Source organism: Drosophila pseudoobscura, chromosome 3 (assembly GCF_009870125.1).
Source record: "Drosophila pseudoobscura strain MV-25-SWS-2005 chromosome 3, UCI_Dpse_MV25, whole genome shotgun sequence".
In the NCBI taxonomy this organism is placed as follows: Eukaryota; Metazoa; Arthropoda; class Insecta; order Diptera; family Drosophilidae; genus Drosophila; species Drosophila pseudoobscura.
The window spans coordinates 5,976,313-6,000,096 of record NC_046680.1 but is presented as its reverse complement, the minus strand read 5'-3'; the positions used below and the strand labels follow the sequence as shown (position 1 = coordinate 6,000,096).

The window sequence follows — 23,784 nt, the reverse complement described above, 5'->3', positions numbered from 1 at the left end:
TCTGATTAAATTCACAGCGTTTCAACTTTGGCATCAAGATACTAAGCTTTATTTTAATAGGTTGATAAACTTATTTGGTTTTTAATGGTATTTTCACTAAACAAATTTTCGCATTCATGATAAGAACTACTATAAATCAGTTTACATTTCAGTTGTTGGGAAAGGTAAAGAGAAGATAATCCCCATACATATCGTCAATATTATTCACTCAGAGTTTTGCTATTTGGTAATACATTATGCACGGGTTTGTGTAGGTCAAAAATAATATACTTCATTGAGTTTATTATCAAGTTTTTTCTAACAAATTGATAATTTATTTGTCTTCAAAAGTTCAATCAGTGATAATCACGTCAATAAAGTACGAGCATTCGAGTGAACAAGAAGTATGTTTATTTTGTATCACATTTTCAATGCCCCTCAGAACATTGTCATGGCTAACTGGAAAATACTTCCCCTATAGTCATTTTGTAGAAGATACGAGCTTCGAGTATTAAAGCATTTATTAAGAATTTTTGCCGCTAGGATTTCAAATGTTTTGACTGGTCGGTACCTATCAGCTGACTAATGTCCACTTCACAGAGCCACTCAAGGAGATACTACCTTGCTATATGTAGGAATATTACCAGAAATCAGAAACCATTTGAGAATTAGTTAATCGCTTTTACGTAAAATTACCTCACCTTGGAGTGCGAAAACAATGACAATTTGAGCATTTGAGTGGAAGCATGAGAACTGCGGGCACCATGAGAACCCATGCTGGGGCCGGGTGTTTGCTCAGCAATTCAAATGGCCACTTCAGTCGTGCCCGATCTCGATAGGAGCTGCCCTTATCGTCCGGTATAAAAGGCAGCTGACAGCTCTATAGTCCGAACAAAACCGAAAAAAATGCGAACGCAATCAGTTGTTGTGTTCCTGGTGCTGGCCGCTGTTGGCCTGGCCAGAGCCACCGAGTGGTGGGAGAGTGGCAACTACTACCAGATCTATCCGCGATCCTTCCGCGACTCCGATGGCGATGGCATCGGTGATCTCAATGGCGTCACCGAGAAACTGCAGTATCTCAAGGATATTGGCTTCACGGGCACCTGGCTGTCGCCTATTTTCAAATCTCCAATGGTGGACTTTGGCTATGACATCTCAGACTTTTACCAAATCCACCCCGAGTACGGAACCATGGAGGACTTTGAGCGTCTGATTGCCAAGGCCAAGGAGGTTGGCATCAAGATCATCCTGGACTTCGTGCCCAACCACTCGAGTGATCAGAGCGAGTGGTTCAAGAAGTCGGTGGACAGCGACCCCCAATACAAGGACTATTACATCTGGCACGATGGCAAGATCAACGAAGAGACCGGCGAACGGGAGCCACCCAGCAACTGGGGCTCTGAGTTCCGATACAGCGCCTGGGAGTGGAACGATGTGAGACAGCAGTACTATCTGCACCAGTTTGCTGTCCAGCAGCCTGATCTGAACTACCGCAATCCGGTAGTAGTTGAGGAGATGAAGAACATCATTCGCTTCTGGCTGGCCAAGGGCGTCTCTGGTTTCCGCATCGATGCGGTTCCGTACCTATTTGAGGTGGATCTGGATCGCTATAACCAGTACCCCGATGAGCCGCTGACCAACGATGCTGAGGCCTGTCCTGACCCTGACGACCACTGCTACACGCAGCACATCTACACCCAGGATCTGCCTGAGACCATTGACATGGTCTATCAGTGGCGGGAGGTGGTGGACACGTTCCAGGCGGAGCACGGTGGGGATAAGCGACTGCTCCTGACCGAGGCATACACCAGCTTCGAGAACATGATGCTGTACTATGGCAATGGCGTGCGTAATGGCTCCCACATCCCCTTCAACTTTGACTTCCTCTCGAACGTCAACAACGCCTCGACGGCGGGCACGTATGTGACGCACATCAAGAAGTGGATGGATGCCATGCCAAAAGGTGTCTATGCCAACTGGGTACTTGGCAACCACGACAACAAGCGCGTGGCCTCCCGCTTCGGAGTGCAGCGCACGGACCTGATCAACATCCTACTGCAGACTTTGCCGGGACATGCGATCACCTACAACGGCGAGGAGCTGGGCATGACCGATGTGTGGATCAGCTGGGAGGATACTGTGGATCCTCCGGCCTGCAACTCCGATCCCGAGCACTACTACGATCGGTCCCGCGATCCGGCCCGCACACCTTACCAATGGGATGCTTCTTCCAAAGCAGGTGGGTTGCTCATTAGTCGGAGCTCTCCTCTGGCCAACGTTCTCTAATTTTTCTTGGGATCTTTGGCAGGCTTCACCAGCGCCGATCACACCTGGCTGCCAGTGTCCGACGACTACAAGACCAAGAATGCTCTCCAACAGTTGCGCGCTCCGCGTTCACATCTACAGATCTTCAAGAAGTTGTTGCGCGTTCGCAAAGAACCGTCCTTCCGCCAGGGAGATCTGAACATTGAGGCCATCGATGATGATGTCATCATCTACTCGCGGTGAGTAACGCAAAATGAACCCCAGCGCCCCCCATCACAAAAGCCTTTTTTATTTAGCCAAAAGAGCGACAGCGATCTCTATGTGATTGTCCTCAACCTGAGCGGAACGGCCAAGACCATTGACATAACCAAGTACTTCAAGTTGGGTAGCCAGGCGGAGGTTATCACCACCTCCCTGAACTCCCAGCACATCGACGGAGATGTCGTCAATCCCTCGGCGTTTGTGGCTAATCCCTACGTGGGCACAGTCCTCGTTGCTGTTAATTAAAGTTATATTTTGCAATCAAGTATTGTTCAGTGCTATTAAATTAAATAATTTTCCTCAAATTAAATTGGTTATCAATTCTCTTCCAAGGCCTAGAAGTATGCTGTTCCCGTGATTTGAGTTGAATACTACTGTTCGGGCGAAGCCCGAGTGTAAATTTTATACCATTGTTTTATTGCCTATCAATTCACTTTCTTTTCTATTTTGGTCATTATACTAAACTAACGTAACGTAAGCGTAGCTTTATCTATGCTCGCTCAGCAACATGCTCTCATTTAATCATCTATTCTTATCTATGCTCGCTCTTGTTATCTTTTCTTTCCTATGCCGTCGCTAAGCCGTCAGCAGCTGCGCCTGCTCTAGCAGTTACCGCTTGATATAGTTGGAGAACAGACCCTTTTTGTCCCCAATCTATTACTTTGGCTCGAGATCGGCTCGCTTGCCTCATCCAAGTGCGTCACTCTAATACTATTGTAAAAGGCTCTGGCATCTTCGGCCACCCTCAACACACAAAATACCTATAATAAAATTTATAACGTTTTCGGAAATTAATAATTTGTGAAATTATTGAACAATCATAGTCAGCGAAAAAGCTCGTTGTCTCAACAACTACTATTAAACAATTATTTTTAAAGCTTATAAATGGTCTCTTCTAGATAAGAATTAACAGTAATGTTAAGCATGGACCTAGAAATATAAAAAATGAAAATCACAGGTCATGGAATTTATCAAGCAAAAAACTATGTTTATTGATCAACTTTTGATCTAGTTCCTCTCCCTTAATCGGATATGAAGACCGTTGATAGACTTAAGTGTAATCGCGGAAGACAGAATTGGATCGTATTTGTGTCGATATGCCTCTTTCTTAATTTTCTCCGCTGTGGGCAAGCCCATAGTAGTATTAAGATATCCGTCTTTAGACTCCAGTCCATCTACGGCGGGCAGAACCTCAAAGTTGCGCACTATCTTGGATACCACGGTCTTTATCTGCAGTATGGCGAACTTCTGGCCAATGCAGTTGCGGGGACCGGCACTGAAGGGCACGTATTCGAAGGGACCGGGTTTTTCCAGCTCAAATCGTTCGGGTCGGAATTTGTGGGGATCCTTGAACACACGATCATCGTAGCCGAGCATAATGAGTGCCAAATTTAGGGTGGTACCTTTTGGCACGAGGTCACCATCTGGAATAGTTAACATAGAGAGCCACAGAGTTACAAAAAGGCTCCTGTTGAAAAGTTTATGCATTTACCAATTAAATGATCCTTTTCGGTATAGCGACCAATGAATGGTACGCTGGGATAGACGCGCTGGGCCTCTTTGATGAACAGATCCAAATATTTCATTTGTGCGATTTCCTGGTAGGTTGCGTCTCGACCCATTTCGGAGTCACCCATCACTTCGCGCTGTTCATCGAATAATTTTCGTTGCTCGTCTTGGTGTCTGGAGAGCAAATACATAGCAAAAGAAATTCCCGAAGTGGTCGTATCGTGGCCTGCAAATATAAATGTGGAGACTTCCTCGTACAGCTCTTGGGAAGTCAGAGGGCGACCGTCAACTGTTGCTGAGAGTAAGGTATCCAAAAATGCCATCTTCTTTCCGGAAAACTCATCGCCCTGGCTTGTTGAAGCGGTACCGTCTTTGTGGGCCTTGACGCGCTTCTCGATGACATCGTGGGTAAAGTCCCGCAGGGTCTTCAGCGTCTTACAATAGGCGGGGTAGTCGGGAGCCAATCGATAGAGCATTTGATTACGCTTCCACACACTGAAGGACCTCACGCTCACGTTTTCGCATATGCTACATTAGGACGGATCTGATGTTCAGAGAACGGAGATGCGAAGTCGTTAAATACTTACTCCCTGAATGCTTGCGCTATGTCGGACGTTCGGTTTTCCATTGCGTTAATGGACACTCCCATGGCTGTGTTGCAAATTACATCTAGGGTCAAGTAGGCAACCTGATCCTGAATATCGAAAATACTATCCCCAGCTGACACATTTTTCAGTTTCTGCACGAATTTGGTGGAATATTCGTCCATCACCTTGTGGAAGTCTTGCAGGATGTTGAAGTGGAAGGAGGGCGTAATAATCTTTCGATGCTTGTGCCACCTACTGCCCATGCTATTGACTAGGCCCAAACCCAACCATGGTTGGGTTAGAGCATAGTTATAAGCTTTTTTTATCAGGGTCTGACTGGTGAGTATATACTGCGAAGGAAAAGCAGATGCCTTATTTCCGTTAGATGTTTTCTTTAGGAACTCACCTCTATGTACTTGGGCTTTGTGACCACTATATTGGGTTTGGGTCCTATCCAGAAGCTGAAGTTATCCTTATCGTATTGGTACCACCAAGCAAATAGCTGGTCGAGAATTTCTAAGGAGAGTGTATGTCGCACTTTCATTAAATTTGCCGCTATTTATACACTACTCACCTGTAGGATTTTTACCCATCTGATGGGCATTGCCGACGATGGCCAATCGTTTGGGTCCATGGAACTTTTTCAACAATCGTCTTCGCCGGAATGTTGTCAACTCCTGGTAGAGCCACACGAGCAGCGGCAAGGCCAGAAACGCATATAACACCAGCCACATTTTCGATCCCGACAATATGCCTTTCAGTGCTCGGTAAATTAAGAATATGGCATTAGATTGGGGTCTGCGCAAGTCTTAAATAGAAGCGCAACCAACACGATTCTCATATTTTTCGTCTGTCTGTTGACAACGTCGACTAGACACCGTACGCTCATCATGATTCGGCAGTTTGTAAGCTTTGTGTCTATAACAGTGATAAGTGTGGGGGGCGAGCACCGTCATTATGGCATTGCCATTTATGCCAGTGGGCATTTCATGATGATTCTCAGAAACTTTCTGTTTCTTCTAGAACTGGGAACTTATACATATTTTGTGCTTGAGAATGAATGTGTTATGTATTTACGTAAATATCTGGAGCTAAATCGTATGCTCACTTGTGTGTTGTACTGACCTGCGCAATTGAGAAGTTGTTTTTATCTGTTCTTTCATCAATCCTAAAAATATGCTGTTCCCATTAATATTGGCTCCAAGTAGTGTATCGTTCAGTTTACGGTACACGAGAAAAGAACATAAAACTTTTTGATTCAAACTAAAAACGAGAACATAAAAGAAGAGAATTATTATATTATATTTTAACAAGTGTAACTATAAATATACATAGTTATGTTTTATAAATTATAACTTAGCACTTTCATTTTTTTTAGCAATAATCACCCTGTTTTTAAATATCCTCTTAAGTATGCAACATAGTCATGGCATACTATACTATGGAATACTATGGTATAGGCAGCTGTTATATACATATGTACATATGTATGCATGGCTATGTATTCAACCGCATCGATATCTCTTGTTCTCTACCGTCGCGTCGTTCGCTCCCATACATCCACTACGCGCGAACATACACACCAACTATTTATATGAGAGCTGAGAATAGCAAGATGATGCCAGATAAATGCCAGTAGCAATACCGTTTACTTTAATATCATTGCCTAAAACCTTTCTTTGAGGCGAAGGTAAATTCCATTCTCTGACTTCAGGCTCATCGCGACTAACAGAATGGGATCGTATTTGTGTTGTTGCAAGTCGCGTTTCCTCTTCTCTGTAGGCGGCAAGCCTAGCGTAGTTCTTATGTAACCATCCTTGGAGGCAAGCTCATCCAGGGCAGGCAGCACCTCAAAGTGGCGAATAATTTTGGATACCACCGTCTTGATCTCCAGCAGAGCGAACTTCTGGCCAATGCAGTTGCGGGGACCGGCACTGAAGGGCACATACTCAAAGGGACCGGGTTTCTCCTCCTCGAATCGTTGGGGTCGGAATTTATGGGGTTCCTTGAACACACGATCATCGTAGCCGAGCATAAATATTCCCATATGGAGTGTGGTACCCTTAGGCACGAGGTCTCCGTCTACAAACCGGAATTACAGAATTATCCAAGTTAATTTTTTTAAAGTGAGCTATTTACCAATCACATAGTCCTTCTCGGTATAACGACCGACGAATGGAACACTGGGATAAACGCGCTGGGCCTCCTTGATGAATAGATCCAAATATTTCATTTCAGAGATTTCCTGGAAGGTTGCTTCCCGATCCAGTCCGGAATCACCCATCACATCGCGCTGCTCTTCGAATAATTTTCGCTGCTCATCTTGGTGTCTGGAGACCAAATATAAGGTAAATGAAATTGCCGAAGTGGTTGTATCGTGACCTGCAAATATAAATGTGGAGACTTCCTCGTAAAGCTCTTGGGAAGTCAGAGGGCGACCGTCAACTGTTGCTGAGAGTAACGTGTCGAGGAATACCATCTTTTTCCGTGAAAACTCATCGCCGTGGCTGGCTAAAACGGTACCCTCTTTGTGGGCATTCAAGCGCTTCTCGATGACGTCGTGGGTAAAGTCCTGCAGGGTCTTCAACGTCTTACAATAGGCGGGGTAGTCGGAAGCAAATTGATATAGCGTTGGATTTCGCTTCCAAGAACTAAATGTTCTTACTTTTATGTTGTAACACATGCTATATAATATAAAGAGAAGCTGCTTTTAAGATACATTCAAATTTAGGTCCAGATGTGAAGATTTGTAAAAATGCCGTGGCTTCACTATCGAAATTGGCGCAATACACCCAATACGTACTCTTTGAAAGCTTGTACTAATTCCGAGTCTTGGTTTTCCATTGCATTTATGGATACTCCCATGGCTGTCTCGCAAATTATATCCAGAGTCAAGAAATGGGCCTGCTCCTGAAAGTCAACAATGCTGCCCCCACCCGACACGTTTTTCAGGTGCTTGATGAACTTTGTCGATTTCTCATTCATCACTTCGTGAAAGTCCTGCAGGACATTGAAGTGGAAGGAGGGCGTAATCATCTTTCGATGCTTGTGCCATTTGCTGCCGGTGCTGGTGAGGAGGCCCAAGCCCAGCCAGGGCTGCATGAGGCTATAGACTTCAGCTTTCGATATTAGTGTCTGACTGCTTAGTATGAACTAGCGAGGAAAACAAAATAAACCAACTAATATAAGCTAGAAAATGTGTATGTCGCTTAATTACCTCGAAGTACTTGGTTCTGGTGACCATTAAATTCGGGTAGTAGCCGATCCAGTAGCGAAAGTTATCCTTGTCATGCTGATACCACCATTCAAACATTTGGCCAAGAATCTCTGTAAAGTTGAGAGAAGAAACTTATTCTTAATCGGATTAAATACAGTATATTTCAAGCATCTTATCTGATAAGAAGGTTTCAAAGGTGCTCACCCACAACAAGCAGATCAAAGTCTTCTTGTTATCGTTGCACAAAGTTTCTACGTTATCGAGAGACCAAGGACCATGTACTCTCTAAACTCCATTTCCGCTCACCCACCTGGAGGAGTCCTGCCCAGCTGATGGGCATTGCCAACGACAGGCAAGACCTTCGGCCCCTTGAACTTGTTCAGTACTCTTCGTCTCCGAAGTGACTTTAGCTCCAAATAGGCCAGCCAAAGGAGCGGCAGCGCCAGGACCAAATACAACGCAAACCACATTTCCGATCCGACCAGCACAACCGAACAGCGCACGAAACTCTGCGATTATGAGTGGCCATCTGGCCAGCAATAGCGATGGCACTGAAGTACCCGAGTCGAGCCGAATGGTTTAACTTATCATCCGATCATGTTCGATAAGACGGTAAATATATATATCAAGAAGCTATGCCTTATCTTTACACCAAAAAGCTATGACTTAAACTAACGAACCTTCTTTTTTTCTTATATGTATTTATAATATATCTATACTCGTATCTTCCTTCGTTGACAATCACTTTCACAATTATATGCAAGACAATGAAAACCTACCTAAATTATCGACCATAAAGTTCTCTCTGTTTATCTCTAGCGACTGAGCTTTAGATAAGTGTGGACTAGGTCAGGTTGTTTTTAACAGCTGAGTGACTAGGGAAGTGATCTTCCAAGCTTTTCTACTTGCTTATGTGAAAGCCGTAAGCCCAAGCGTATGCCACGCAATCTTTTCTTTGGAGTTTAGCAATTATTGAGCTTCTTGGACTCTCGACTTAGACTAATCTGCGGAACATGAATTTTATTAAATAAGCAAAACGAATTAGGATATAATATTCAACAATAACGTTTATTCTAACCCGTAGAGTCTAGTGCCTTTCCTTAAGGCGTATAAAGAGACCATTCTCGGCCTTCAGGGTCAAAACAGCAGAGAGAAGAGGATCGTATTTGTGGCGAAGCAAGTCGCGCTTCTTCCTTTCTTCAGGCGGATATCCTAGGCTAGTACTTATGTAACCATCCTTGGAGGCAAGCTCATCCAGGGCAGGCAGCACCTCAAAGTGGCGAATAATTTTGGACACCACCGTCTTGATCTCCAGCAGAGCGAACTTCTGGCCAATGCAGTTGCGGGGACCGGCACTGAAGGGCACATACTCGAAGGGACCGGGTTTCTCCAGCTCAAATCGTTCGGGACGGAACTTGTGCGGGTCCTTGAACACACGATCGTTGTAGCCAAGCATGACGAGTGCCAAATTAAGGGTGGTACCTTTCGGCACAAGATCGCCCTCTGCAGGATGAAGAGAAAAGTTATCAAACGGTTTATTTCGAGACCGCCAATAAGCTACCAATAATGTAGTCCTTCTCAGTATAGCGACCAATAAATGGTACGCTGGGATACACGCGCTGTGCCTCCTTGATGAACAGATCCAAATATTTCATTTCAGAGATTTCCTGGAAGGTTGCATCACGATCCATTCCGGAGTCACCCATCACTTCGCGCTGTTCATCGAATAGTTTTCGTTGCTCGTCTTTGTGCCTGGAGAGCAAAAAAACTGCAAAGGACACTCCGGAAGTGGTTGTGTCGTGTCCTTCAAACATGAAAGTAGAGACTTCTTCGTAAAGCTCCTGAGTCGTAAGCGGGCGACCGTCGATCGTGGATGACAGCAAGGTGTCAAGGAAGGCCATTTTCTTGCGAGAGAACTCATCACCTTGACTTGCCGAAACGGTTCCGTCTTTGTGGGCCTTGATACGCTTCTCGATGATATTGTTGGTAAAGTCCTGCAGGGTCTTCAGAGTCTTGCAATAGGCTGGATAGTCGGGAGCCAAGCGAAAGAACAGATCATTACGTTTGAACGGATGAAAGGCTCTCATGTTGATGCAGTAGCACATGCTATAAGAGAGAAGACCAGCTGTCAACAGAATTCATAAGTCAATACTGTCAATACTTACTCCTTGAAAGCTTGAACAATGGAGGAGCTGCGATTTTCCATTGCGTTCACGGACACTCCCATGGCAGTGTCGCAAATGACATCCAGAGTCAAGTAATGGGTCTCGTTCTGAAAGTCAAAAATACTGTCGCCGGCTGCCACTTGCTTCAGCTGCTTGATGAACTTTGTAGAGTTTTCGTTCATCACTTCGTGAAAGTCCTGCAGGATGTTGAAGTGAAAGGAGGGCGTAATCATCTTTCGATGCTTGTGCCATTTGCTGCCCGTGCTGGTAAGCAGGCCAAGCCCCAGCCATGGATGGGTAAGGTTATAGATATCGGACTTGGTAATCAGTGTCTGGCTGCTGAGTATGAACTGGAGAAAGCATAAACAGAATAATTCTGGGAGATTTTCGATGGAGAGTTGGTTGTACTGCTTACCTCCAAGTACTTGTGATTGGTGATGATCAAATTGGAGTAAGATCCTATCCAAAAGCGAAAGTTATCTTTGCCATACTGATGCCACCAAGAGAATACCTGGTCGAGAATCTCTATAGGGTGAACAGAACAAACTCATTGTTAGTCGGAGCACAGGCAACACATTTCAATTGGGTGCGCAGTTCACATTCAGATTCTAAAGGCTTTCAATGTTTGTACATATGTACGATTGAGAACGAGTTTTTCATTTAGATTGACACGCAATGATCTGTCGAAAATTTTCACATGAAATCGCAGTTAATTTCGTCTGTATCACACGTAGTTTTAGTTTAAGTAAACACTCTGACCAAAGTCTCGATGCTATCTTCACAGGAGATTGTCTGGTGAGAAAAGCAAATAAAGAGCATGTACATATGTTTATGGGTGTTCGAGTACATGGGACATAGGCTTATCAGCTGCTATGCACTGTTTCTGTTTTTATAGTTGTTGTTTGGCCGCAAACAACCCAACTGGAATAGCACTGCCGCTGAGAAAATTACAAATGCAGTCATCAGTCACAACGCTATTCGAGACGGGTTGTTTCAGTCGTACTCCGATTCAGGAGATAAGGAGATTCGATGGACCAGCACACACCTGTGGGATTCTTGCCGGCCTGGTGGGCATTGCCCACGATTGGCAACCGGCTCGGGCCCTTGAATTTATTCAGAGCTCTTCTGCGCCGAAACGTGCTCAGCTCCAGATAGGCCACTAAAAGCAGGGGAAGCGCCAGAAACAAATACAACACGAACCACATTTTCGATCGCGACTCTGTCAACCTCTCCGTTCGCGGGGGACTACGAAAATGGGAGTGTAATATGGTCGGCTCTGGCTTTAAATACTAATGATAGCGTTCGACTCCTCAATCCCGCACGCTCTCCCGCCGCTCTCTCTTTATCACTCTCTATATCGCAGGTCAGCTGCCAAATCTTGGAGTAACTCGCTGCCTTCATATGTATGAATACACATTCACATAAACATACATATATATATATAAGTATTTTGATGCGTTCAGCGTGACTCGGCATTTACCAATTCAAGTTTTTGACTATTTTGACCAACATTAGTTTATAACGGAGCTGAAGTTGGTAAGAGAGCGCAGTCATTGTGAAAAGCACTATACCGATTCTACACAAAGTTCCTTTGATTTTATTATCGCACAAGAAATTCCATCCACTCTACTCGAACTCAGTTCGAAGAGCAGAGCTTTATATTGGTTACTACGGTTCGGCATATCCACTTATGATTATTTCTCTGTTTATTTGAGAAAGAGAGGAAAACACACCCGAAAAAGGTAAACAAATGTCTGGCACATATGCACATACATATGTACATGCGTGCATGCCTAATTTGGAGCCAGAGAGAGTTGAACTGGTTAATAAAAAGAGAACGAGAAATCGGAAATTAATGAAAGAGTATTGTTCTACTACTATTCAGCTATGCCCAAAAGTATGCCCTTTAACAGAGCGTCCAATCAACAGCCGAATGAATGCCATGTTCAATTGAAACCTTTTTATACCCGATACTCTAAATGAGTATTGGGGTATATTAGATTTGTGGTAAAAGTGGATGTGTGTAACGTCCAGAAGGAATCGTTTGCGACCCCATAAAGCATATATATTCTTGATCAGCATCAATAGCCGAGTCATTTGAGCCCTGTCTGTCTGTGCGTCTGTCCGTCCCCTTCAGCGCCAAGTGCTCAAAGACTATAAGAGCTAGAGCAACGATGTTTTGGATCCAGACTTCTGTGATATGTCACTGCTACAAGAATATTTCAAAGTTCGCCCCGCCCACTTCCGCCCCCACAAAGGACAAAAATCTGTGGCATCCACAATTTTAAAGATACGAGATAACCAAAAACGCAGAATCATAGATAATGACAATATCTATCAGATCGCTGAATCTGAATCTGGATCAGATCAGATCATTTTTATAGCCAAAAGGAACAAATCAATTTGCAAAGGCTACGCAGCGACCGACGTCACGCTCAGATTGATTTTCTGTCTCTCTCGAACGTGTCGTTCAATATTAGCGGCGTCTGCCGGAGGAGAGCTGTAGAGTTGCGGTCTCCGCAGCAACTCCCAACGTTCCCCCTCGTTTCGTTTTAGAATAGTTCTTAAATAATTTAGTAAAATTGGTCAAAATTGCCAATTTTGTAGTATATAAATCAATTTATTGTATACAATAATTTGTTCTTCGAAAATCTCCTCGTAAAAAAGTACTTTCTGTGCCAATACTTCAGGTTCGTGTTTGCTTGTAGAAATCATTAATATTTGTTTAATTAAATCAATAATAGCTCATAGATAATATATTTCCTCTGACTGTGTTAGTCATACCAACCCCCTTTCTTTTCTGTTTCTCAAACAAACACATACTCGTAGTAATATCAGTTGATTAACAGAACAAATAGAACAACCTTTAGACCCACGCGTCATTACCGCACAGTAAAGTGAGTCAAGTTCTTTGCCTTGGCTAGGCCAGAACTAGTGTAATTCGATTCACCAATTACCGAAAGGGGCATGTCATAAAGAACTACCATGTTAATTGAGAGATTGATAGTGTTATTTGATGCGTTTACCGAAAAGCAATTGCTGACTACCAGAAAACAGCACAGACAAACACACCCACGCACACACACACACACACAAACTAGTTGGCTGAAGAAAGTTAAGGTAAGATAAGCTATCGATGGGGTTATCGGTGGGAAACATTTGTCACCTCCATAGTACGTATAATCAGACTTCGAAGTAGAACAAACAGTTTGAAAGTAATAGCCGAGGAGCACAGTTAATCGGGATCATGTTTTTGATTGCAATTGCCATAATTTTGGCCACCATTTTGGTGTTCAAAGGTGTCAAGATATTCAACTACATAGACCACATGGCTGGCATTATGGAAATGATACCAGGACCAACGCCCTACCCCTTTGTGGGCAATATATTTCAGTTCGGTCTGAAGCCAGCGGGTGAGTACCATTCCATCCGCCTGCCTATATTTATGTACTCTTGAAGGTTCGTTGGATAATAGCTTTTTCTGATCGAATTTAACATGTGCTGAGATGGGAATTGTGCATTTTATTCATAAAAAGTGCATTCGATTTCTTCCGGGACTGGGATGTACGCTTCGCTTTTAGCTTAACGATTTGTTTTTGATTTTCTCGCTGTATTGTATGTTGTCGTACTTGTTGCAATTTTCATCAAGTTCTCGGCGCTTTTCCCAAGTGCTTTTCCACGGCACAGCTGAATAATTCGGTATTGTTTTCCCTTTGCCATGCACGTGCCTAAAGCAATCATTCCAAATGCACAATGGCCTGGGGCTTGCACAGAGAATGGATGCTGCACATCAACTGATAGTTTTGCATGGTCGGATGGTTGCTTCCCGGCAGAGCCTGTTGTCCATTGTTGCCAGCCAGCTTAGACTGCTCTTCAATTGGATTCGCCTCCTCAAATGCATGAACCGTGAAGAAAAGTGAAAAGCGAGTATATTCACCGGTTGAGGCTCAACTTCAATCATTTGCCAGTGCACTTTTTGATGCATTCAATGAGCTCCAACCATTCCATAGCGACTTCCATTTATAACCATATCATATTTTGGGGCTCAAACTTAATCAGGGAGACTTGAGGTTGCCAAAACCCACAGGCTGCATTCACATGTTGGCATTCACATTTCGTTTCGAACATTGGGATATGGGTTCACCAATGCCGCAGTCAAGTGACAGCTACCTGAAATGTACATATATGTGGATGCAGATGTACAAATCCAGACTACAATCTCAAGTGTAGTTTCCACAACAGACTTGTGATGGAAAATTAAACTTTTTAGTGCCTAACATTCTGGCTTCATGTTACTTTTTCCACAGAGTATCCGAAAAAGGTTTTGCAGTATTGTCGGAAATATGATTTTCAGGGATTTCGTTCACTGGTCTTCCTGCAGTATCACATGATGCTTAGTGATCCAGCGGAAATTCAGGTGAGTACTCACTCCAACACACACTCGCACTCCACATTTACGAGTATGGCATTGTGTTCGACTTGCAGAACATTTTGTCGAGTTCATCTCTGCTGTACAAGGAGCACTTATACTCCTTTTTACGACCCTGGCTTGGCGATGGCCTCCTAACCAGTTCCGGTGCCCGTTGGCTGAAGCATCAAAAGCTCTATATGCCGGCCTTTGAACGGTCGGCCATTGAGGGCTATCTGCGCGTGGTTCATCGAACAGGCGGCAAATTTGTGCAGAAGCTCAATGAACTGACAGAGACGCTGGAGGTTTTCGACGCTCAGGAGCTGGTGGCCAAATGTACTCTGGATATTGTGTGTGGTAAGTGAAGGATTCGCTTTCGAACAGAGCAGAGCAGAGCAGCGCGACCCATGGAAAACTTTGCACATTTGTCATGTCGGAGTTTTCTGGGGCAGAGCCTCGCTCTCCTGCGTTTGGGCGCTCCGCTCGTTTATTTTTTTTTTTGTAATTTATTATGAACGTTTTACAAAGAAGATTTATTGCATAGAAAATGGCTACAAGTGCCGCAGATTGTAGGAAAAAGTTTTGGCCGCTCGCAAAACCTGCGGTTGAGGTACATTCCCTTTTCATCTCCACAATACGAAACATTTTGATATTCTACGGTTAACATGGTTTTTGAAATATTCCTCGACTAACTGGAGTAATTTATTAACCATTTTGAAGTTTCGTCTAGCTTCGTTTAGCCTCTACTTGACCATACTCAAGCCTTAAGTTCTGCCTTTTCTGTTCCCTCTGTTCTTTTACTCAGAGAACGCCACTGGTCTGGTCAGCAACTCACTCAACGATGAGCCGTCCGATTTGCATGGGGCCATCAAGGAGTAAGTATAATCTCCGTCAGGTCATCCGCCGAAAGTCGAGTCCTTTTTACAGTCCTTACTCATCCCTAGTCTCTGCGATGTCGTCCAGGAGCGCACCTTCAGCATCGTGAAGCGTTTCGATGCCCTCTTCCGCCTCACGTCGTACTACATGAAGCAGCGAAGAGCACTGTCTCTGCTCCGCAGGGAAATCTACCGAGTAAGTACCTCAGTACAAGGGATTGCCTGGGTGTGCTTTAATATTCAATATTTTCCTTTAGATTATCACGCAGCGACGCCAACAACTGGCGGATGAGAACACTTGTGGGGAAAGGACCAAGAAAATCAATAAACCATTCCTTGATGTCCTCCTGGCTGCTAAGCTAGACGGGCGTGCCCTTAAGGAACGAGAGATTATAGAGGAAATATCCACATTTATATTTGCAGTAAGTGCTCCAAGCCAAGTGATCTTCAGTTTCGATAAATGGTTTTCATTGATATAGGGCCACGATCCAGTTGCTGCCGCCATTTCCTTCACCCTGTACACACTCTCCCGGCACACGGAGATTCAGCAAAGAGTTTTCGAGGAGCAGCAGCGCATCTTTGGACAGGATCTCACGGCAGAAGCGGATATAGGCAGGCTGGATCAGATGCGCTACCTGGAGCTGGTCATACGCGAGACACTGCGTCTGTACCCGTCCGTCCCGCTGATAGCGAGAACCAACCGCAAACCCATCGATATCAGTGAGTAGTTGGACATGGAATCAAAGTCCTATGGAGAAACATTTCAGTCTACGTTCCCCCTCTTGCAGACGGCACAAAGGTGGCGAAACGCACCACGGTCATTATGTGTCTGATTGCCATGGGTTACAATGAGAAGTACTTCGAGGAGCCGTGCGTCTTCCGTCCAGAGAGATTCGAGACTGCAGGCGCAGATGTCGGCATCGAAGCCTTCAAGAGTGTCCCCTTCAGTGCTGGGCCCAGGCGTTGCATTGGTAGGGTCTCTTCCTAAGAACCAACCTTATCAACTGACTAACTCAATCATTTATCCGTTTTTTAGCCGAAAAGTTTGCCATGTATCAGCTGAAGGCCCTGATATCTCAGTTGGTGCGCAACTTCGAGATCCTGCCCCCTGTAAATGGCTTGTCTTCGGGCATCAACGATCACTCCCAGGTAGAGTGTGTTCCCCAGAGCGAGTACGATCCAGTGCTGAATATTCGGGTGACTCTCAAGTCGGAGAATGGCATACAAATCAGGCTGGGCAAACGAGCATTTGTGGAGTGATTTAACCCAAAGCGTTATATACTAAAAATTTAAATTATATCCATACTGAAAATGTCAAGGCAAATGTATCCCGGTTTGGTCTACAGACTTAGTCTATTCTCAGACATTGCAAACCATTGTTTGCCATAAACCATCAAAGTTAACTTGGAAAATATTTCATTTTGATTAGCACTCCATTAAATAGTCGCTGCTAATGAATATTCATTTGAAGGTTTGGCAGTTTCGTTTTATATTTTTGTTTTATTGCATAATTCACACAACCTACATACATATGTGCATAATGGTATTTGATAATCCCAAAGACAGCTTACCAGTTCATAAAATAAACCACAGAACAGCACCATCTTTGCTGACCTTTACTTGGGTCGGTTGGAGTGTGGCACATCATAATCAGACTTAAAATCGGAATCTTCTGGGTGGAATCATTCTTAATTCATGATAAATGTGGAGAAGAAGAGAGTAATAAATAAAAGTCCACTCATCTAAAATTCGACCTTAGATAGATAAATTATATATATTCCTTCAGGCACCCCAATAGCGACAGGTTACTTTACCCCTTAGACAGTCATAACATACTCGTATTTACGATTCTGGTTTTGTCACATCGAAGCGAATCTAATTGAATCTAAATGTATCAGACAGCCAGATTGGTCAAGACAAAGGGGAACACTTTTGAAACTCCTAACCCAAGTAAAATAGAAATGTCTAGGAATCTGAAATCTGCAATTATTACCAGAATATTTTAGTTACAGATTCACCGGGATTACATCCACGGGATGTGTGTAATAACAGCCGTGGGCAAAACCTTTAAAGCTATTCTTGTTTGATATATCACCTTGAATAATTATATTTGAGCTTAGATAATTGTATTTATTTTTACATCATGCTGTTCAGAACCTAACCAAGAAGCAGCAACTAAGAAAATTCCGAATCCAAACTTGCTGTTCCGAAACGTTCCGAAGTCATAGTCGAGTATGCGCCTATTCCTTGCTGGGGTGGGCCTGGATCCAGGCCAGAGACTTCAGGATGGCCTCTGGGATTGGTGGGGCGACGGGCAGAAGATCGCTAGAGGGCTGGTAGCCATTCTCATCGGCCTTGTAGGCGACGCGAACGTGGACACCCTCGGGGGAGACCCACTCGAAGACGCCATCAATGTTGCCGTGCACATCGCCGCTGGCCTGGGAGGCAGAGCCGTCGCTCAGGGACACCACTGTCTTGAAGCCATCGGGATTCACCTCATTGATCAGCTCCTTGACCTCGGCATTCTCGTTGGCGGCCACAAGGGCGGCAAGGGCGCAGACAAGCAGCTGCAAGGGTTGATTATTATTACCTGGTCCTATGTAACGCTATCCAGGCTTGGAGATACTTACGATCTTGAACATTTTGATTTGGACTCTGATTTGATTGTCTGACTAGAGAACTTGTGAGACTGATGCCAAAATAAATGCGATTATCGCTTTTATACGCTAAAGTCAACCTTCAAGCTCAAGCTCGAGGCTGATGCAACCCGTTTTCAATTAACATTTCGGTTTCGTTTTCCATAATCTTTAACAGATCATCCTATGTGTAGAGTTTGGACGATTAGGACAATAAAAACTGTGTGCTGCACTTTTTTGTACTCTTCTATGCAAATTACCGCCATTATTATTCTGAAAATATTATCTGAGCTGGTTCTGTGATCCATTTAAGGCGACTTCCAGTGGCAGTTTAGATATTTCGTTGATTATAATGCGCCGCATAATTATCCAGACTATAACGGAAATTCTAAGCAAGCTCGTGCAGACAGTAATTAATTCATAAGAAAGTCAATATTCCAGTTTAGAATTGTGGCATGCTCGATCTAGTTGTTGCGTCAGATTTAACATATACTTTATAATATACCTCAAATTTGTACTCAAAATGAATTTAAAAAACCTCTCCATAGCATATTTTTTGGAGCTCTTTTAATTTTCGACGGTAGGATTAGAAATTATATGTTCAAAACTTTTAAAATGTCTTCAAATATACAAAATTAGTGCACTTCACCCGTTTTTCTACTTTTGACAAATGTACTTTTTATCAATTTCGAGCTTTAAATTAAGCAATATTGAAATATCATTATTTAATCATCATTATTATATAATAGGTATCCCCGAAATTTTGCAAACCAAGAATCGTCTGGACTATAAATCGATTAACGATTGATCGTTGGACAAAGTCAGAAATGCTTTTGGGACTCTAAAACATTATCCTACCAAACATACCATGTTGTATATGGCTAAGTCGTTGACAACTACTTCCAATTTTTCACTTTGCTATATACTTAGTATAATGGTATGTTTTATAGTTTTACGTAAAGCATCGAGCATACGTTTATGGTAGCATAATCTGAGAAAGACTTAGAATTCCTGTGGTCCATTTATTATTACCTAAATTGTTTCCTTAATTTTTGACTCCAATAAAGTTTCATTCTATTTAAAAATTTATTTCGATTGTTTTCTTTAGAAAATATTATTTATTTTCAGTGTACTGTTCATATTCTAAGTTGTATGCAGTGAGTCGGGATAATCCATTCCCAGACTTTCTGCTTCGAGTCGAAGTGATGTCCTTGTCGATGATGTGCCTATTCCTTGCTGGGGTGGGCCTGGATCCAGGCCAGAGACTTCAGGATGGCCTCTGGGATTGGTGGGGCGACGGGCAGAAGATCGCTAGAGGGCTGGTAGCCATTCTCATCGGCCTTGTAGGCGACGCGAACGTGGACACCCTCGGGGGAGACCCACTCGAAGACGCCATCAATGTTGCCGTGCACATCGCCGCTGGCCTGGGAGGCAGAGCCGTCGCTCAGGGACACCACTGTCTTGAAGCCATCGGGATTCACCTCATTAATCAGCTCCTTGACCTCGGCATTCTCGTTGGCGGCCACAAGGGCGGCAAGGGCGCAGACAAGCAGCTGTAAGGGATATCCGTTATTCGAATTGTAGATGATCCAAAAGTGCTGGTGGGAACCGGAATACTTACGATCTTGAACATTTTGATTTTGTTTCAGGCAATAGAACTTGTGAGACTGATGATGATCTGGGACCAAGCATCGCTTTTTATAGGCCGAAATAAAGCCGCGGAACTCGAAGCTGATGCAACCCGTTTTAAATTAGCATTTATTCTTAGCATAAGCGGTGCCCGCCCATATGGACTGAAGTATCATATGCAAATCTTCCTGATGTTTAATCGTATTCTAAAATCATTCTCCATCCACGTGATGTGCAATGTCCAGGAGAGCGAGCGCATTAGCAAGCTCCATGTTTAGTCATCTGAAATATAAGCTTGAATCAAACGGAAACAGTCTTTTTCTATGACATACGTGCATTTAAAAAATGTTCTATTGAAAATGGTTTCATTCATATAGATATGTTTTTTAAGAATTAATTAAAGATCCGAATCAAAATTTCTCTTTAATGTAGTTGCGTAGCATATTTTTCGGGGTCTTCGAAACCTTAATTCGAGTATGAAATCATGACAACTCTGTCAGAAAGCTGCATTTTTGTTAAAGTTAAAAGCTATTAGGTGTGTTTCAGAAATGTTTGATACTCTGAAAATTATATTGGGAGATTACTTGTTTCATTTGGTCTGATTATGAATAGAGGGAGGAACACTTCCGTACTTCTATGTTTGCTATAAAAGTATATACATATACGAATCAAAGGTCTTTACTAGCTAGGAGAACGAGTTTTTTTCAGGATTTAGTCCATTTCTCGTGTTAGGAAATAATTTTAGGTGACAAATATTATGACTTATTGGACTTACGTTGCCAGGTCCTCATAATTTATTTTTACGGTTTTGGGTTGTTCGGAAAGATAAGCAAATGTCCTCCCAATGTACCTTGAAAGGCTTATACCATTATCTTAATTTCTGCTATGCAACTGTTCTACGTCTCTAGTTATAAGTAATTTTATACCCAATTTACAAGTTCTCTAGTTCAAGGACAGAACACAGGTTGCTCTACTGCACCTTTCGTGCATTATCGCTATTAGAGCATGTCTCATTTTATCTTCTATTCAGAAGCTTAATACCAGTTTTTTGACATTTGTTTCGCTGTTGTCGAGAGGAGAATTTATTGGCGCAGTATTGGCTAGCTTTATGGATATATCCGCCATCGAAGCCCGAAATAAAAAGCTTTTTTCGAGTAATTCGTTGTGAGAAACAAATGGATTAAGAATCATATATAAAGACTGTGCTCGAACAGAGTTAGTTATCAGTCAACGTTCGTTCACGGAAAGACAGAAATCAAGGATCAAAAATGTTCAAGTTTGTAAGTTGCTCAAATGATTACTTTTGGACTCAAAGACTCAACTAATCACGGATCCCTTACTTACATATTGGCCGTTTAGGTAATGGTCTTCGCAGTTTTGGGATTGGCAGCCGCCGTTGCTCCCGTTTCCCGCTCGGACGATGTCCACGCCGAGGTCAAGGTCCTCAGCTCGGACGTTCGGGCCGATGGCTTCGACACCGATCTCGTGGTTGATAACAGCATTCAGCAAGCCGCCAGCGGTGACATCCATGGAAATGCCCACGGTAGCTTCAGCTGGATCTCGCCCGAGGGCGAGCACGTTGATATCAAGTATGTGGCCGATGAGAACGGCTACCAGCCCCAGGGTTCCGTGCTCCCCACGCCACCACCAATTCCAGAGGCTATTGTCCGTGCCCTTGCCTGGCTGGAGGCTCACCCCCAAGCTCCGGAGCACGGAGTTCATCATTAAGGCTACCGCTGGATATGGATCGATTAACGGACTGTCCTATGGATGCATATCTCCCTAGTTGTGTAGCCGTACTACTTGATTTCCAGAAAAATACATGCATATGCCTAAAGCAGTAAAAAACATTTCATAGCCTTTTTTAAATTGGAAAAAACGGACGGGAACGTTCAGTACTATATATGCGGTTTTATGATTTAATTAAGTAGTTACACGTAATCGCTGGAACTGATATAGCCGCCGGATGCCGGATGCCGCATGCTCTCTCTCTCTCTCTCTCTCTGTCATTAAGGCGTTTAAAGGGCAGTTGCACTAAGTTTGAAACTTACTATTTACCTACTACTACTGTTAATTAGTACAGTTGACTACGGATTGGAGCTCAATTTGACAAGCCCAATAGGTCATAGAACTGTATTACTCCTGGCGGATTTTCTAGCAAGGAATTTTACAAATAAAAACGTAACTTATACAAAAATAAGTGGCCAATACTAGGTTCTGTGCCAACAGCTAATACAACTCGTTCGGATAAAGGATTCTATGGATTTGCTACCTCCTAGGCCCATAGCTCAAGAAAATATTCCCCGATTTCAGTATATTTAGTCTAGTAACTGTGCGTTAATTAATTGAATGTTTAATTGTATGAAGAACTAAGCAACAAATAAATGTTTTCGTATCGTAACGTGCTATAATTTTAAATGCCAATGAATTTGGCTCATTTTGATGAGCTTCAAACTTCTTGTATTTTGTAGATTCGATGAACGTTCAAATATATTATAAGCTTAAGGTCCATAGACCAATTGTTTCTATGGAAACTATATAAAATATGACACTTTTTTGTAAGGATGTTTGGATGATGATCTAAGTTCATTTAAGTTAGACTATACACAGATTTAATGGGATGTTGACCTTGTTCAATTTAATATATAGGATTATAAAAATAAAAATGTTTTAGTCAACTTTTCTATGTGAAAGGGATTAAAGCTAAAATCCCCAAGATTATCTGCTCGAGCACCAATATTCATTTCTTAGATGAATAACCAACATTGGCAGACATGTTCCAAAATCCATGTCAGAAAAGGCGGAAACATCGAGATCAAACAGAGACTACACAATAAATCAACTTAGGCGCTAGGAGGAACATTTTTATGTCAATGCTTTGATGTTAAGCATCAGATTGCAGAATCTCTGTGCTGCGGAAGATTTGGTTTAAAGTAACGACAGGCAACAGCAAAATCGATTTAGAAGTTAGAAAGAAAGAGGGGAGCTGTTTTTGGAGGCTTGATGAACTTGTTTTGCTTTCGGGATGCTGCCAGACCCGTTTGCACTTTTATTGATGCGACTGTTTCATTTTAGCATTTATTAACAGATTATACGCGTATATAGTAAGTGACACCGTTGTTTGGCATTTGCTCAGCTGTCGCCATGTGACGATTTTTTTGGTGCAACTGTTGTTGTCGGTTTTATGGGTGCGGGCGCATCCAACATGTCATCCCATAACTCAAAAACACAATTGAATGCAAGTTGTAGCAATTTGTTAGGTGAATCAACTGGATTAAGAACCATATAAAAAGACTCGACCCGACCAGAGTCAGATATCAGTCAACGTTCGTTCACGGCACGACAGCAATCAACAACCAAAAATGTTCAAGTTTGTGAGTAGCTCAAAGGACAGCCGAGGGACTCGAAGTTCTAATGGGTGAATCTCCATCTTCTCCGCCTAGATGATGGTGTTCGCAGTTTTGGGAGTGGCCGCCGCCGGCGTAGCGCATGTTCCCCATCCTCAGGTACCCCACCCAGTGGGACGCTCCGAGGATGTCCATGCCGAGGTCAAGTCCGAGCACAGCGATGTTCGCGCCGACGGCTTCGATGCTGATCTCCTGGTGTCCAACAGCATTCAGCAGGCTTCCAGCGGTGATGTCCATGGCAACATCCACGGCAGCTTCAGCTGGATCTCGCCCGAGGGCGAGCACGTTGAGATCAAGTATGTGGCCGACGAGAATGGCTACCAGCCCGTGGGTGCCGTGCTCCCCACTCCACCACCAATCCCAGAGGCCATTGCCCGTGCCGTTGCCTGGCTGGAGGCGCACCCACAGGCCCCCGAGCCCGTTCACCATTCCCATCACTAAGGTCCCACCCTGATTACCGATCGCACCATGGACTGTTCTCTGGATACCTTTCTTTACCTAGTTTATAAGAGTTCTTCTTGACTTTCAAATACATGCAAATGATTGCTAATGATTACAGTAACGAGATCATGACTTTGACTTTGCTACTTTCGATTGCAATCAACTGTAACATAACGGTTTCGATTCCGACCTGTCCAACGGGTTTGCTACACTCGAATTTCGCTTTCGATTCTCGCAACTTTTTAGCACAATTAATTGATGTTTTATTGCGCTCAATAAAGATGTCATGTCCGCCAAAATAACACAACATTTTAAGAAAACGTGTTCTTCGGTGCTTTATAAAAGTAACAAAGGGTATATGAAGTTCAAATAGATCATATCATGTTCAAACTCCAAGTCATCTCT

General features: G+C 43.4%; 9 protein-coding genes across 11 annotated transcripts; 4 read left to right on the top strand and 5 right to left on the bottom strand.

Annotated features, from left to right (window-relative positions):
- Positions 1 to 860: 860 nt before the first annotated feature.
- Positions 861 to 2,815, top strand: Mal-A1 (Maltase A1). The gene is made up of 3 exons (XM_002138192.3): positions 861 to 2,218; positions 2,288 to 2,483; positions 2,541 to 2,815. The coding sequence occupies exons 1-3, from the start codon at positions 886 to 888 to the stop codon at positions 2,749 to 2,751; spliced, it is 1,740 nt and encodes a 579-aa protein (XP_002138228.2). The 5' UTR covers positions 861 to 885; the 3' UTR covers positions 2,752 to 2,815.
- Positions 2,816 to 3,467: 652 nt separating this feature from the next.
- Positions 3,468 to 5,885, bottom strand: LOC6898149 (cytochrome P450 4e2-like). Of its 2 annotated transcripts, none has more exons than XM_015183714.2 (6): positions 5,727 to 5,885; positions 5,176 to 5,633; positions 5,008 to 5,117; positions 4,602 to 4,951; positions 3,998 to 4,542; positions 3,468 to 3,929 (listed from the first exon to the last, which is right to left on the bottom strand). In XM_015183714.2, the coding sequence occupies exons 2-6, from the start codon at positions 5,333 to 5,335 to the stop codon at positions 3,514 to 3,516; spliced, it is 1,581 nt and encodes a 526-aa protein (XP_015039200.1). In that variant the 5' UTR covers positions 5,336 to 5,633; positions 5,727 to 5,885; the 3' UTR covers positions 3,468 to 3,513. The 2 variants fall into 2 exon arrangements, with proteins under 2 accessions (XP_015039200.1, XP_002138227.1); XM_002138191.3 differs by having other exon boundaries at positions 5,176 to 5,626.
- A 342-nt stretch (positions 5,886 to 6,227) lies between these two features.
- Positions 6,228 to 8,356, bottom strand: LOC6898148 (cytochrome P450 4e2-like). Of its 2 annotated transcripts, none has more exons than XM_002138190.3 (5): positions 8,129 to 8,351; positions 7,819 to 7,928; positions 7,405 to 7,754; positions 6,741 to 7,285; positions 6,228 to 6,683 (listed from the first exon to the last, which is right to left on the bottom strand). In XM_002138190.3, the coding sequence occupies exons 1-5, from the start codon at positions 8,286 to 8,288 to the stop codon at positions 6,268 to 6,270; spliced, it is 1,581 nt and encodes a 526-aa protein (XP_002138226.1). In that variant the 5' UTR covers positions 8,289 to 8,351; the 3' UTR covers positions 6,228 to 6,267. The 2 variants fall into 2 exon arrangements, with proteins under 2 accessions (XP_002138226.1, XP_033233755.1); XM_033377864.1 differs by lacking the exon at positions 6,228 to 6,683 and having other exon boundaries at positions 6,784 to 6,983; positions 7,078 to 7,285; positions 8,129 to 8,356.
- A 503-nt stretch (positions 8,357 to 8,859) lies between these two features.
- Cyp4e2 (Cytochrome P450 4e2) lies at positions 8,860 to 11,252 on the bottom strand. Its single transcript, XM_001360262.4, has 5 exons — positions 11,029 to 11,252; positions 10,399 to 10,508; positions 9,984 to 10,333; positions 9,380 to 9,924; positions 8,860 to 9,321 (listed from the first exon to the last, which is right to left on the bottom strand). The coding sequence occupies exons 1-5, from the start codon at positions 11,186 to 11,188 to the stop codon at positions 8,906 to 8,908; spliced, it is 1,581 nt and encodes a 526-aa protein (XP_001360299.1). The 5' UTR covers positions 11,189 to 11,252; the 3' UTR covers positions 8,860 to 8,905.
- Positions 11,253 to 13,189: 1,937 nt separating this feature from the next.
- Positions 13,190 to 16,871, top strand: Cyp4ad1 (Cytochrome P450 4ad1). The gene is made up of 9 exons (XM_001360261.4): positions 13,190 to 13,396; positions 14,291 to 14,400; positions 14,469 to 14,748; positions 15,197 to 15,266; positions 15,336 to 15,462; positions 15,524 to 15,688; positions 15,746 to 15,986; positions 16,055 to 16,237; positions 16,303 to 16,871. Exons 1-9 carry the CDS (start codon positions 13,231 to 13,233, stop codon positions 16,524 to 16,526), a joined length of 1,566 nt encoding a protein of 521 aa, XP_001360298.3. The 5' UTR covers positions 13,190 to 13,230; the 3' UTR covers positions 16,527 to 16,871.
- A 499-nt stretch (positions 16,872 to 17,370) lies between these two features.
- On the bottom strand, positions 17,371 to 18,002 carry LOC4803601 (Larval cuticle protein 4). The gene is made up of 2 exons (XM_001360260.3): positions 17,897 to 18,002; positions 17,371 to 17,833 (listed from the first exon to the last, which is right to left on the bottom strand). The coding sequence occupies exons 1-2, from the start codon at positions 17,906 to 17,908 to the stop codon at positions 17,507 to 17,509; spliced, it is 339 nt and encodes a 112-aa protein (XP_001360297.1). The 5' UTR covers positions 17,909 to 18,002; the 3' UTR covers positions 17,371 to 17,506.
- Positions 18,003 to 18,997: 995 nt separating this feature from the next.
- LOC6898147 (larval cuticle protein III/IV) lies at positions 18,998 to 19,630 on the bottom strand. Its single transcript, XM_033378351.1, has 2 exons — positions 19,524 to 19,630; positions 18,998 to 19,455 (listed from the first exon to the last, which is right to left on the bottom strand). Exons 1-2 carry the CDS (start codon positions 19,533 to 19,535, stop codon positions 19,129 to 19,131), a joined length of 339 nt encoding a protein of 112 aa, XP_033234242.1. The 5' UTR covers positions 19,536 to 19,630; the 3' UTR covers positions 18,998 to 19,128.
- A 1,073-nt stretch (positions 19,631 to 20,703) lies between these two features.
- Positions 20,704 to 21,381, top strand: LOC4803600 (larval cuticle protein 2). The gene is made up of 2 exons (XM_001360259.4): positions 20,704 to 20,811; positions 20,891 to 21,381. Exons 1-2 carry the CDS (start codon positions 20,800 to 20,802, stop codon positions 21,257 to 21,259), a joined length of 381 nt encoding a protein of 126 aa, XP_001360296.4. The 5' UTR covers positions 20,704 to 20,799; the 3' UTR covers positions 21,260 to 21,381.
- A 1,417-nt stretch (positions 21,382 to 22,798) lies between these two features.
- Positions 22,799 to 23,503, top strand: LOC6898146 (larval cuticle protein 1). Its single transcript, XM_002138188.3, has 2 exons — positions 22,799 to 22,905; positions 22,975 to 23,503. The coding sequence occupies exons 1-2, from the start codon at positions 22,894 to 22,896 to the stop codon at positions 23,377 to 23,379; spliced, it is 417 nt and encodes a 138-aa protein (XP_002138224.2). The 5' UTR covers positions 22,799 to 22,893; the 3' UTR covers positions 23,380 to 23,503.
- Positions 23,504 to 23,784: the final 281 nt, after the last annotated feature.

What these genes read in the sequence shown, in the direction of transcription:
- Mal-A1 (XM_002138192.3), top strand. Translation starts at nt 886, where the DNA reads ATGCGAACGCAATCAGTTGTTGTGTTCCTGGTGCTGGCCGCTGTTGGC. An exon ending in GGATGCTTCTTCCAAAGCAG is followed by an intron (nt 2,219 to 2,287) that starts GTGGGTTGCTCA and finishes GATCTTTGGCAG; the next exon opens with GCTTCACCAGCGCCGATCAC. An exon ending in GATGTCATCATCTACTCGCG is followed by an intron (nt 2,484 to 2,540) that starts GTGAGTAACGCA and finishes TTTTTTATTTAG; the next exon opens with CCAAAAGAGCGACAGCGATC.
- LOC6898149 (XM_015183714.2), bottom strand. Translation starts at nt 5,335, where the DNA reads ATGTGGCTGGTGTTATATGCGTTTCTGGCCTTGCCGCTGCTCGTGTGG. An exon ending in GATGGGTAAAAATCCTACAG is followed by an intron (nt 5,118 to 5,175) that starts GTGAGTAGTGTA and finishes CACTCTCCTTAG; the next exon opens with AAATTCTCGACCAGCTATTT. An exon ending in ATAGCGCAAGCATTCAGGGA is followed by an intron (nt 4,543 to 4,601) that starts GTAAGTATTTAA and finishes GTCCTAATGTAG; the next exon opens with CATATGCGAAAACGTGAGCG.
- LOC6898148 (XM_002138190.3), bottom strand. Translation starts at nt 8,288, where the DNA reads ATGTGGTTTGCGTTGTATTTGGTCCTGGCGCTGCCGCTCCTTTGGCTG. An exon ending in CCAGAACCAAGTACTTCGAG is followed by an intron (nt 7,755 to 7,818) that starts GTAATTAAGCGA and finishes TTTCCTCGCTAG; the next exon opens with TTCATACTAAGCAGTCAGAC. An exon ending in CGAGAAGGACTATGTGATTG is followed by an intron (nt 6,684 to 6,740) that starts GTAAATAGCTCA and finishes TCCGGTTTGTAG; the next exon opens with ACGGAGACCTCGTGCCTAAG.
- Cyp4e2 (XM_001360262.4), bottom strand. Translation starts at nt 11,188, where the DNA reads ATGTGGTTCGTGTTGTATTTGTTTCTGGCGCTTCCCCTGCTTTTAGTG. An exon ending in CCAATCACAAGTACTTGGAG is followed by an intron (nt 10,334 to 10,398) that starts GTAAGCAGTACA and finishes TGCTTTCTCCAG; the next exon opens with TTCATACTCAGCAGCCAGAC. An exon ending in TGAGAAGGACTACATTATTG is followed by an intron (nt 9,322 to 9,379) that starts GTAGCTTATTGG and finishes TTCATCCTGCAG; the next exon opens with AGGGCGATCTTGTGCCGAAA.
- Cyp4ad1 (XM_001360261.4), top strand. Translation starts at nt 13,231, where the DNA reads ATGTTTTTGATTGCAATTGCCATAATTTTGGCCACCATTTTGGTGTTC. An exon ending in GTTCGGTCTGAAGCCAGCGG is followed by an intron (nt 13,397 to 14,290) that starts GTGAGTACCATT and finishes CTTTTTCCACAG; the next exon opens with AGTATCCGAAAAAGGTTTTG. An exon ending in GTGATCCAGCGGAAATTCAG is followed by an intron (nt 14,401 to 14,468) that starts GTGAGTACTCAC and finishes TTCGACTTGCAG; the next exon opens with AACATTTTGTCGAGTTCATC.